General features: G+C 42.9%; 1 protein-coding gene across 2 annotated transcripts in view; it reads right to left on the bottom strand.

Annotated features, from left to right (window-relative positions):
- Positions 1–11436, bottom strand: part of ITGBL1 (integrin subunit beta like 1) — a gene marked incomplete at both ends in the record, with an annotated part of 272895 nt that extends 261459 nt beyond the window's left edge. For both annotated transcript variants that reach the window (XM_080689531.1, XM_080689532.1), the window contains 2 exons: positions 9586–9803; positions 11339–11436. In XM_080689531.1, the coding sequence (XP_080545657.1) occupies positions 9586–9803; positions 11339–11436 (316 nt within the window). The remainder of the gene's footprint in view (positions 1–9585; positions 9804–11338) is intronic.
- Positions 11437–12366: the final 930 nt, after the last annotated feature.

Genomic DNA, 12366 nt, shown 5'->3' with positions numbered 1-12366 from the left:
AGTTCTTACATGTTCATGGGTAAGCAGAATAAATATCATCAAAATGGCCATACTTCCAAATGTGATCTACAGTCAATGCAATACCTATTATATTACCGATGTCATTCCTCACAGACATAGAAAATAGTCCTTAAATTCATCTGGAACAACAACAACAAAAAAAACCCAGAATAGCCAAAGTAGTACTCAGCAACAAAAACTACACAGGAGGAATCACAATACATGAATTTATACCACAAAGCCATAGTAATGAAAACAGCATGACACTGGCACAAAAATGGATACATAGACCAATGGAACAGAATAGAAGACTTAGAATCAAATCTGCACACTTAGAGCAAATTAATTTTTGACAAAGGGACCAAAAGCATATACTGGAAGAAAGATAGCCTATTCAACAAATGGTGTTGGCAAAACTGATTAACCATATGCAAAAATATTGGAAATAAACCCGACTTTCTCACTCTGCACAAGAGTCAATTCAAGATGGATCAAAGACTTGGAAATCAGAGCAGAGACTTTTGGGTGCCATATGAATTTTACCATTCTTTCCAGTTTTGTGAAGAATGACATTATATTTTAATTAGGATTGAACTGACTCTCTAGATTGTGGTAGAACAGAAGATTATTCCTTCTTCTAAGGTCTTCTTTAGTTTCTTTCTTCGGTTTTCATAATTTTCACACTAGATGTCTTTTACTTCCTTGGTTACATTTATTCCTATTTTTTTGAGGCTGTTGTGACTAAAACTGTTTTCCAGATTTTTTTTTTCAGTGAATTAGTGGTTGGTTTATAAATAAGTTGTTTTTTTTTAATACATGGATACAAACAGAAAAAGAAGTGGTGAAATTATCTGTTTGTAGATGACATGATTCTATACTTAGACAACCCCTCCCCCCAAAAAACCTTATTGAACCAGAATACTTTTAAAACTCGTGCACAAGTTCAGCAAAGTAATAATGTATGTCATTATGGCATAATGATTTGAATACTGTAGAGATCTTGTCTTTATATTTAGCAGAGACCGCAGCTAGCTGTGAAATGGGAATGGGAATATTATATGCCTCAGTGTTCTGAAATTTCTGGCCTGTATCTTCTAATGTGAGTATCTCACCAGCCTGAGTAGGCCCCAAAGAGTCATCCAGATAAGAACCTCCTAATACACAGGCAAAAAGCAAAAAATGTCTTCCAGCCACGAAATAAATACTCACTCATAGAGAGCTTGTCTGATGAAGCCTGGCTCCTTCCCTTGGGATGCGTTGGGGAAAAACTTAAACTCCAAATATCTGATCTTTGGACTGATTGAGCACATGTTCTCAACATGAAATGGAATACCAATCTGTTGATACTTTTTAAAGTTATAGATAAAATTGTATTTATTTCTGCATACAAGCTGATGTTTTGAAGTGTATCTACATATGGCATCATGAGTTTAGCTAATTAACATATGCATTTACCTTACATAGTTAACATTTTTGTGGTGAGAAAAGTCTATCAGTATTGTTTGACCTTTTACAGCAAATGCGTATTGTGCTTTAATGATTTTTTAAGTATTTAAGTAAATTAGAAATGTTTAATATTTGAATATACTGTTTTGGTATTCTCTGCGAATTTAATTTTAGTAATTATTTTTTAAAATTATGCTCCTATCTCACATAAATAATAACTTCATAAAAACTTCTAGGCAAAAACATGTATGCTGAAAATACAAACATATTCAGAAAATGTATATCCACTCTGGGTCACTTAGTTACTTGCATATTAAATTAAAGCAGAGGAGTATTCGCTTTCCTTAGGGTAATCCCCTTAGAGACTGGAGGTTTAATAACAGAACAGGCCCCTTAGAGACTAGAGGTTTAATAGCTTCTATTTAGAGCTATAACTATGTACCAGTTATTCTATTAGGTGATTCATGTATATATTTTTTTTCTCTTAAACTTTACAATAACCCTCCTCTGGCTGTTAATTTTGCCTCTTTTTTAAGAGATGAGTAAATTGATCTAGCAACCTAGAGTACAACTCAGCCCCTTTAGTCTCATAAGCTTCAAACTTGACCACAGTGTATATTTTATGCCTTCTGCTATTTAGATACATTTGAACTTTTTTTGTTGTACATAAAATTAATCTAGCTCCTGATAACAGAAAATTCCAAAATAACAGGGGCTTCAGCAAGATAAAGTTTCATCACTCATACGTGCAAAGTCAGCACTGAGGTCGGCAGCCTGGGACTGGTGTAGCCGTTCCAGAAAGCCAGAGTCCTCCTGGCTAAGCCGTCCTCATGGGTGGCTGCCCAGTTCATCTCTTGATTTAAACAAATGCATGGAAACTCTAGGTGAATTGGAGGAAAGAAAGATGGACGGCAAAACACACCTCCCAGCAAGTCATCTCCTTGCTGGTTCCCCACACTTCTCCCTCCATGTCTCCAGCCAGGGTAGGAAAGAGGCATCCAGCAGAGTAGGCATAACTCCAGTGACGTCCTGGCCACACGAGTGTTTGACTCTGTTCTCATCTCCCTTGTTTATTACTATTGTCCCCTGTTTGCAAATAAGGAAACAGAAGCTGTAATCATCATCACTGCACAGTTGGCAAGTGATAAGGTCAGACACTGAGCCCAGGAAAATGCTGGGCAGTAAGTCTCTTCATATCTATGCCAGAAGAGAGTGTGTGTGTGTGTGTGTGTGTGTGTGTGTGTGTGTGTGTGTGTGAATGTGTGTGTGTTTAATCAGAAACCGTGTAGGGAAACCTGGAACCAGAGAAATGAGATTATGTAGACAGTTTTTGTGTGTTCGGGGCCATCTTAGACCTGCACACTGAGATTAACATCTTGACCTGGCTTAAGCTGCGTACACAATGAGATTTGTCCACAAGCAGAAAAATTCCAAAGGACTTGATGATAAGTATGGTCTTTGATGTCTTCTCTTTTTAGTAATATTCAACCCTTCCTTTCTCTAAGTTTGTCCCAGGGTTACCTCTACCCAAACCTGACTTGTAACCCTAAACTCAAGACTACTCTTCTTTTTAATCAATCCTAGAAATGCCGTGGGGAGGGAGGAAGAAGGAAACTCCCTAATGTACATGATGTGCATTCACAAACATATCAAAGTCAGTCATAAGCCACACATGAAAAGGAGGGAGTGGGAAGGGAATGGAGTGGGAATTGGGGAAGGGCTAATTGTATGATGTGTGCATGTATGCCTCTACCATCTTGCACTCCATTAAAATGTATGACTATAATGTACCAAGAAAAAAAAAAAAAAGAAAGCTTCTATAAAAGTAAAGTGCTGCCTCCTCTCCAGTCACCCCAATTATTAAGTGTAATTTTCTCCACATTGTCATATCTGACTCCACTACAATCATCTTCACATGAGAGACTTCTTGTCAGCAGTAGCCTAGAAGAGGAGCTTTTAATGGCAGGACTACAGAATGAGTAGCAGCCACTAGAAGCTGAGGCAGGGCTGTGGAACAAGTACATCCTGGGAGAAGGAGCAGATCAGCACTGGCACCTGGGATGAAACCAAGAACAGCCAGAGGTGGATGGAGATGGAATCTCTGCCTTGCTACTCACACAGATGGCATCCCTGTTCCTTATAAGAGGGCAACAATGCCAGGAAGACTCCAAGCCCCCAAGGATGTCCGCGCCATTGCTCCTGAGACTCATAAATAGGTTACCTTGCCTGGCAAAAGATGTTTTGTCAACATTTTAAGGTTAGCAATGGAAAGATTTTTGGGGCTTTTCTAGGTGGGTCCAATCTTCTCATATGTGTTTTTGACAGTGGAGAGCCCTCTCAGACTGTGACATAGGGGATTTTGACAAGAGAAGAAGCTCCCGGAGATGGAAGGATAGTTAGCACTAACACCTGCTGCTGGTTCTGAGACTGGGGGAAGGAGGGGTGTGCAAGGGCTGGAGAGAAGTCCCTCTGAGGTAGGGTAGATCCAGCTGCAAGCCAGCAGGAGACAAGAACCTCAGTCCTGAAACCCCTGGAATTCAATTCTCTTGACACCAAGCGGCCAGGAAAGAGATTCTGACCCAGAGCCTCCAGAAGGAGCAGAGTCAGTCAGCACCTTCACCTTGACAGATCTGGGTCAGCCCTCGGACACTCAGAACTTTGAGAAAGTACTTGTAGGCTATTGAACACTTGTGATCCTTTGCTATAGCAGCAACAGAAAATGTACACATGGGCAGACTATGAAAGGCAGGAAGTTGTCTTACTTCCTAACTCCTCAGACAGGGAATTCTTCAGTTAAGGGCCCTCATGGGGGTTCTGCTCCTATGACGCTTGTCATTAACCTCCAGTCCATGAGCACTGTGGGCCACACAGTCAGATTAACAATATATGTGTCAGGCCCATAGAATGGAGCAGCTTTGGGAGGGTTATGATACCAGGACACACGGGTGTCAGTATCATCATTGTGTCTTAAAAGATACTGAAGATTTCTGAGAAGCCTATGGAGGAGATGTATATTTGCCAATTTAAAACATGCAAATATGTGTGTCCCCATGTTTCCTTCTTTTCCTGGGGAAATTTTACTTAAAAAAATAACCCCTGAACTTGTCACACTTACACTATTTGATCTAAACACCTTGACATTACAAATATGCTCTTCTAGATTGTCTCAGAGACAGAGACGATCAAGGGCGAGGTGTCTGGGTTTATAAAGAAAAACAGCTACAGAAGACTAGCCCCTTAGCCAGTAAAACAAAAACAAACAAAAAAACAGCATCTATGTCTGACATTTTATTTAAGAATGAAAACCTTTAAACTTTTTATGTTGCTTGGGAGTAAGACGAGATGCATTTATTCAAAATGAATGAATCTAAGAGTCAGTAGCACCCCATAGAGCCTCATATGAAGTGAGGCGGAGGAGGGACAAGTGGGGAAGAATTCCTCAATATGTTTTCCAAAGCTTCAAGCTCTGGTAAGACTGTGATGAAACTCATAAAAGAAGGCAGCCTGGAAACCGTTGTGCCTGGTCAATGTATCAGCTGCTTTCAAAAAGGGCTAACAAACAGACAGTGCTCTTGGGCTCTCCATGTTTCAAAAGTACAGGGGGAATAGGAAAAAGGGGAGAGGCAAAAGGCAAGGGGGCTAGACAGAGAAAAAGGAGGGAGTAAGTAAGACAGGATCAGGCAAGGAGAAATGAAAAAAAGGTAGAGAACAAAAAATGAGTAAGAAAGGGAAAAACAAAACAGGATTCCACAACATAGGCTTGGAAGAAAATTACTCAACAATCTAAGAAAAAAGCAACCAGGAAGAAAAAGCAGGTCAGACAGTTCTCAGACAGTGAAGAGCCAGCAAGTCCAGCGCTCATGAATAATGATGTACCATTCCCATGCTAGTTACAGAACAGCCAAGAGTCAGAGATAACTGCAAGAAAAAAAGACTCATCTATTGGGGACATTTCAGTGTGTTTAATTTATTTTGTATTGTTCGTATTTATTCACATAAGCCAGTGTTTATAAGAATGTTTTGTATATAACCTGAATAAATGTATAAATTATAGGAATCTTAAATATATTTATACACAAATGTAGATATTATTCTGAATATCATGCATGGTAGAAGGTTTTTCATTTCCATGAAAATGTTGTTCTTAAAAAGACACTAAATTTCAAATAGCTGGCTCAAGGCTAACACCAGCAATAAATCAACCCAAGTTAACAATTCAGACAAGATTCCCATCCAGCCACAGATATGTGGGTCAGTAAAATGCAGAATCTTTTTCTGCTGGCAATAAATATAACTCTCCATTTTACAGCAATTCCAGGTCAAAATAAGAGGACTGGTCCTGCTCTTTCTCCTGACTTCTTTATTCCATCTATTCTAGTGTATTCCCTGCCACTCAGACCTACAAACTCAACATCATGTTTTAATTCATATCGCATCCTGTTGATCCTACTATTAAACAGTCTTTAAAAGCCATCCAAATTCTGCCTCAGTCTCTGCCCCCAGCACTATAAATATATACAGGACCTAAACTGAGTTCCTCCCCAGCAGGCACCTTGTGGCTTCTGGTGCACCAGAGCACAAACAGCCACTCCTAGCTTCCAGACCTTCACAGTTCCTGGATAATGTTTGAGGCAGCACAAACTTTGCATTCAGGTTCAGAGCCCTCCATGGCATGTTCAACTCTAACTCTCAAAAGATCAACTTCTGCTCTCTCCAGAGTGCTACAGCTCCAACAAGCCAAACCTGAGTTCTCCACCAATTCCCAAATCCCTTGCATGGCTCCCGCCCCAAGCCTATCCTTGAGGTCCCCATCCCTTGGAACTCCTACCGTCCAACTACTGGATTGAACACCTCTCTATCCTTAAAGAATCATGGCACGTCCTACCACGTTTTAACACCTTTAGCCACAACATTTAATCCCAGCCTCAATGAAACCCTCAAAGAAATTTATAGGAATTGAGAATTTCTCTACTCAATCTTTAGCTGCCATATACTACTCATATTTCTCTCCCCTTCAACATAGAAAAGCCCATTTAAAATTCATTACTTCCTAAGTGTTTGCTAAATTGAATTCCATTAGCTGTTTCCAATTACCAAAACTAAACTTTTTCTCTTTTTTATCTTATTTTATTTGGCAGTATTGGAGATTAAACACCGGGGAGCTCTACCACTGAGCCACATCCAAGCCCTTCTAATTGTATGTTTTATTTTATTTTCACACAAGGTCTCTGAGTTGCCCAGGCTGGTGTTGAAAACGCCATCTTCCTGCCTCGCTCTTCCAATTAGCTGGGATTATAAGTATGCACCACCACGCTGGTTAGAACTGAACTCTTCTAAGTGACAAATTTTAAAAGCAATTCAAAAAGATTTATAAGGAGCCAACATTTTTATTTACGTGTAACTGTGGCTGTTCGTAGAATCACCTGGGGAAGCTTTAGAAATATCAATGAAAGTTTATTTTCATGCAATCAAACATTTTGCTATTCTCAAAGACAGTTCACAAAAATTAGTTTGTCTCTTAACAGAACATCGCATCCCCAGGAACGGTCACCAGGCCAGACCTTTATGCTACGAAAGTTTGAGAAAGATTGATACCCATGAACAAGTGGGCACTGGAAGAAACAGATGCTTGATAGTATTAACATAGTTACTTCAACCAGGTCAAACTAAAAGAAATATATTTCTTATTTCAGTTTGAACAGTGTAAGAATCCCAATGGCCTTCACTTTAGAAGGACACAGTGTGTCCAATACAGCTGCTGGGAGGCTGGGCCAAAATAGCTATCCTTGTTTGACCTTTTGGGCCTTAAATCAATAACAGGTCCAGACTACAGGGTGAAAACTAAACTATTCTTACTGCATCAAAAGCCCAACAACCACAAGACCAGCTTATCCATATTTCTGTCTATATACTCATCCGTCCATCCATCCATTCATCCATCCATCCATCTAGCTTAACTTTTATCACTATAATTATGCTATATATTATATGTTAATATATTAACATATATTGATATATTAATGTGTTTGTTAATATATACTGAGCATTAACTTTGTGTCTGACACTATTTTAAGATATATATTGTATTATATTTCTCAATTCTGTAAGGTAGTTACTATTAATATTCTCATTTTTACACATGAAGAAATCAAAACTTAGGATGTCCAAGTAAGTTTTCAAGTTTACACAGTCAGTAGGAATCCCTCAAAGTTCCCTCCAGATTCCATACTTTTAACCACTTGACTACCAAAACAGGATTTTATTTTCCTCATAAAGGTAGAGGAGGTCTCTGGAAGTTCTTCTGTTTCTAGAAGGGAGCTGATCACAGAGGTGAAGGACCAGGTACACAAATAGGAAACCTGCTGTGTTTACGTGCTAGTTATGATTCTGAAAGTCTGAAAATGCAGTTGACAAGCAAAATCTGAAGCACAGAGCAAGCCAGCACGCCGGCAAGGCAGCCTGTGTGTATGTGTGTGGAACTCTTCCAGGCCTGGCAGATATGGCTAGAGTGTTCACAGGGTACCCAGGAAGCCAGGTGGAGAGGCCTCGGTGGGAACTGGCAAGGTGAGAATAGCAAATGCACACAATTATTTCATTCAGTTTGCAACAAAGAGAAAAATTTTACCTTCTATAGAAATGCAGGCAGGCAACCCAAAACCAAACCCTGTGTGACTCAGTCCTGCATTTAGTATCATGAGGAAAGGAGCATGGTGACTAAGATGTTTTGAGTAACAGCAAGTCACTTTCCCTGGGGGGCCAAGGGGCTCTGAGGACCAGAGAATTCTTTTGCATAATTTCACAGCAAGCCGCCAGCTCAGGCTCTTCAGCAGGGTGGCTGATAGCACTCAGCTAGTTTCACCAGTTGAAGGCTCCATCTCACCTTTGTCATTTCTAATGAAACAACAATAGAAAAAGCCCTGGAAACTCTGTTCCCAAAGCTTACTCTTGAGGAGACTTTGCTAGAGAAAATAAAAGCCAGAGGAGCAGGTAACAGTTGAGTTGGGAATAAAACATTGGATGATGCTTAGCTTTCGTTCCATAGAGCTACCCTTAATGATTCTGTAGTTTCTGAAGCCAATGAAGTTAAAATAACAAAAATGTGGCATTCGGTATTTTTAAAAGATCAGTAAATAAGCCACGTAGGCAGACCTATTCCTATCCAAAGTACCTCTAGGACTATTTTACCCCCACTGCCAAATAGTCTGCATATTAAGAATTCTCACAGTGTACTTTTGAGCCCAGGTGCCAAGAAAAAGCATTTTGCTGTGAACTCACTTTTGATCTCTGTGTTATTGTTGGACACCCCAATCTCAGCTGCATCGAGAGTAAAATAAGTTGCTATTTTTTTTCCCCTAGACTAATCTGCCAAACCCCACTTGGAATGCACTGTGCTGTCCTTTCACTAATGGAGTTCCTGTATGGTTCACAATGAACTAACAGAGGCCCTTGGACTCCCGTAAATGACATATTTATATGAAGCTGATAAAGAGGTTAAGGGTTCTCTACCCAAAAATGTCTTGACTCTTTCCAATAGCAGAACCTGAATCACTTCTTTAAAATGTGCAAGGGAAATGAATGTATTTTCACTCCGCCCTTAGCAAAATACCAAGTTTCACTGCAGCTCAAATATCCAAGCAGCTAAAATAATACAATTGCTTCTAAGTAAATATGTGCCTACTTATTTATTTTTTCCTGGTTGCAGTTTTCCAATATGCCCTCCTGTCTACACATCCTAAGTGCTAGAGCGCAGATTGGGGTTCAAAGACACGATCCGCTCCCCTGGAAATGAGAAAATTAATCCTCCCTTGTGTCCAAGGAGAAAAGAAAATAAAGGCTTATAATCTTCAAATATTATGATTAACATTCCTGGTGGAGGTAGGAGAGTCCAGTGAAATAACGGCGCTTGTGAGCAGGTTGGGAGAACTTAGTGTGTGATGAGGAGCTTAGACGGAGCCGACGTTGAGGATGCAAGGAATGACTGTCACAAATAGTATTTAGACGTAAGTTGGGACCCCAGAAGAAAGAACTTTCTAGTAACTAATGTCAGAACTGATTGCACAAGAGCCCAGCTGACAGTGATAACAGGCTCCCCTGTTATCAGGGATCCTGACCAGTGGGGGCACGGCGGCCCCGCCTTACCTGCGCAGGTGTTCCCGTCGTACGTCTCGCACACCCACTCGTGACACTCACACAGCGGCCCGAAGTAGGTGCCCGGCTCGGTCACGTGGCAGATGCAGACGCCGCAGTCGCACCGGCCGCGGCCGTGGCACAGAGCGCCCCCTGGGGGCTGTCCAGGCGCACGGCAGCGGCGCTCCGACTCGGCCCGGGACAGCCTGCAGGGGGCGCCCGACCAGCTTCTGCGGGGGCGACAAAGACCACGGCAGGCCAGGTCAGAGGTAGAAGCTGCCCCTTCTGCTCCCAGCCCCGGCTGCTCCCCCCCCCAGGGGCCACCCAGGAGTATCAAGTAGCAAGTCGCATTGTTTTGGGGGCCAAGCTTCCCCGCAAGGCTGTGTCCTCCCCCCCAGCAAACTGGTACCACCCGACTGTGAAAGAACCAGGGCCTAAAATAGCACCTTCTTCCAGGTGGATGAGGCTTTGTGACGAAATTTTATATGCACATTTATAATTCAAATTAATCTAGAGTAGGATACTTGGCTGATGTTGCCTATTTTCTCTTTGTGTGTGTGCGTGGGGAGGTTCTGGGGACCGAAACCAGGAGCATTCTATATCCAAGCTAAACCCCCGCTCTTTTTATATACTCATCTGTTTGTTTGTTTTGTTTTATTTTGAAGTAGAGTCTCACTAAATTGCCTATGCTGGTCTCAAACTTTCCAAGTACTAGGATTACAGGTATGCACCATCATGCCTGGCTATCAGCTTCTCTCTCTCTCTCTCTCTCTCTCTCTCTCTCTCTCTCTCTCTCTCTCTCTCTCTCTGGAACCCAGGAGTATTCTATATCCAAGCTACACTCCCAGCCCATTTTAATTTGTATTTTGAAACCGGGTCTTGCTAAGTTGCTGAGGCTGGCTTGGAGCCTGAGATCCTCTGGTCTCAGCATCCCACCCCAGAATCACAGGTCTGGGCCACATCTCCAACTTCCAATTCTCTTTTTAAAATCGCCCCATTGCCGGGCGTGGTGGCGCACGTACGCTTGTAATCCCCGCACTTGGGAGGCTGAGACAGGAGGATCGTGCAGGTTCAAAGCCAGCTGCGCTGGTTTAAGAGACCCTGTTTTCTAATTTAAAAAAAAAAAAAGTATAAAATAGGCCTGGGAGTGTAGCCTGGAGGTAGAAGGGCTTCCAGGAATCCCACCAATAAATAAATAAATAAATAAATAAATAAATAAATAGTAAAATCACCCCATTACTATGTGATGGATGGCCAGAAGGCAGCTGTTTGATGAAAAAAAGATGCTTTGCAGAAAGTTCTATCAGGAGCACAGCATTCAGAGAGCGTTTAAAATTTGCCTGACAGTGTTGAAGAACTCCAGTTTTAAAAAGTTACTTTAGCGATGGTGGTGCACCTTGAGTCTCTTCAGAAAGTAATGCAGAATGCGAAAGGCACCCCGTGGAGATGCAACTGGAAAACACAAGTCATACATCCCCAAAGGTTTTGTGCTGCGAGATGCCCGTGGAGAGGCAAGAGAGAGCACACCTTGGGGCAGAAGTCCCGCCTGCTGTGTATTTCACAGCGAGAAACGATTCAGGGAGAAACTACTCAGAAACTCTGCTCTGTCCTCTGGCCGTGCTCGGGAAGGATGGAGGGCTAGGAAGAGGGTCAGGTTGAGGAGGTTTCTCCCCGTCCAACTTGGTGGCTGCCCTTGGCTCAGCGCGGCCGGCCGCGATCACGAAGTGGACCAGCTGTGCCTTCAAGAATAACAGGTCGGACTCACCTCAGCGACGGCGAGAAGCTCTGGGGAACAGCTGCCAGCCCCGCGAAGAGAAGCCAGGAGACCACCAGCAGGAAGGCCCCCCAGCCCGGGGCACGCATGCTGGCTCGGTGCAGGAGCTGCGCGGCGGCTCGGCGGGCTCCGGGAGGCGGCGGCGCCACCGGCAGATGGCCGGCAGACGGACCCTGGACACGCGGGCGCAGGCCGGCTCCGCCCGGAGCAGCGATGGGGTGGGTGAGCCGCCTGCGAAGCCCCGGGCAGCGGGACTGCTCTGGGCGGGGTGCCATGCCAAACCCTGCCAGCGAGAGGCGAGGCAGGGAAGTAATTAGGAACAGTTGTACAAGCAGATGGTTTATTTTGACATTAAGAAGAAAAAAAGTGTCCTGTTCACAGATTTGAGAAAAGCGTTTCTTTCTCCAAGTGCAGGCCCCAGAAATATTTGACGGGAGGATATTTGGACTGGCTGATATTAAAGGGACTGTTAAGTAATCCTCGAGTTGTGAAGAGGGAGGGGAAGCTGGTTATGGGCGGTGTGAACGCCGGGCCAGGGCATTACTGTTACCGCAGGCTTGGGTGTGCGTGGTGGGGGGCAAGAAAAACTGGCACATGCAAGCCTTTCCTGTATTTATTATGCTTTGTTTTAAACTCTGGGTATTTTGTTTCTCAAGCCTCTAAAAGTGTGTCATGATTCCAGCTCCTTGGGCCAGTCACTTATCACACCACATTTTTTCTTGACTTAGTTCAGATTGTAATTGTCCCAAGTTCACCCCATTCTCTCCCTCGTAGTGTGAGGGAACAAAATTGAATGTCGATTTACAGTATAAATTGCTCTCGAACAAAAACAATCCACGTCACTTCTTAGGCATCTGCTGGGTGCCAGTCAGTGGTACGTTTTAATACTGCGACAGTGGCCATACTTTTGGTTATTTATTGCACAGATCTCAGGTGCCAGGCTCTGTGCCCAAGGGAAAGGGCACAAGAGTGAACTGAGACACGATCCCTGCTCTTTCAGAGGGTAGTGGCTAGGAAGA

Source organism: Muscardinus avellanarius, assembly GCF_963383645.1.
Source record: "Muscardinus avellanarius genome assembly, chromosome: 2".
NCBI lineage: Eukaryota > Metazoa > Chordata > Mammalia > Rodentia > Gliridae > Muscardinus > Muscardinus avellanarius.
The sequence above is the reverse complement of the archived record's forward strand: the minus strand, read 5'-3'. Positions and strand labels throughout refer to the sequence as shown.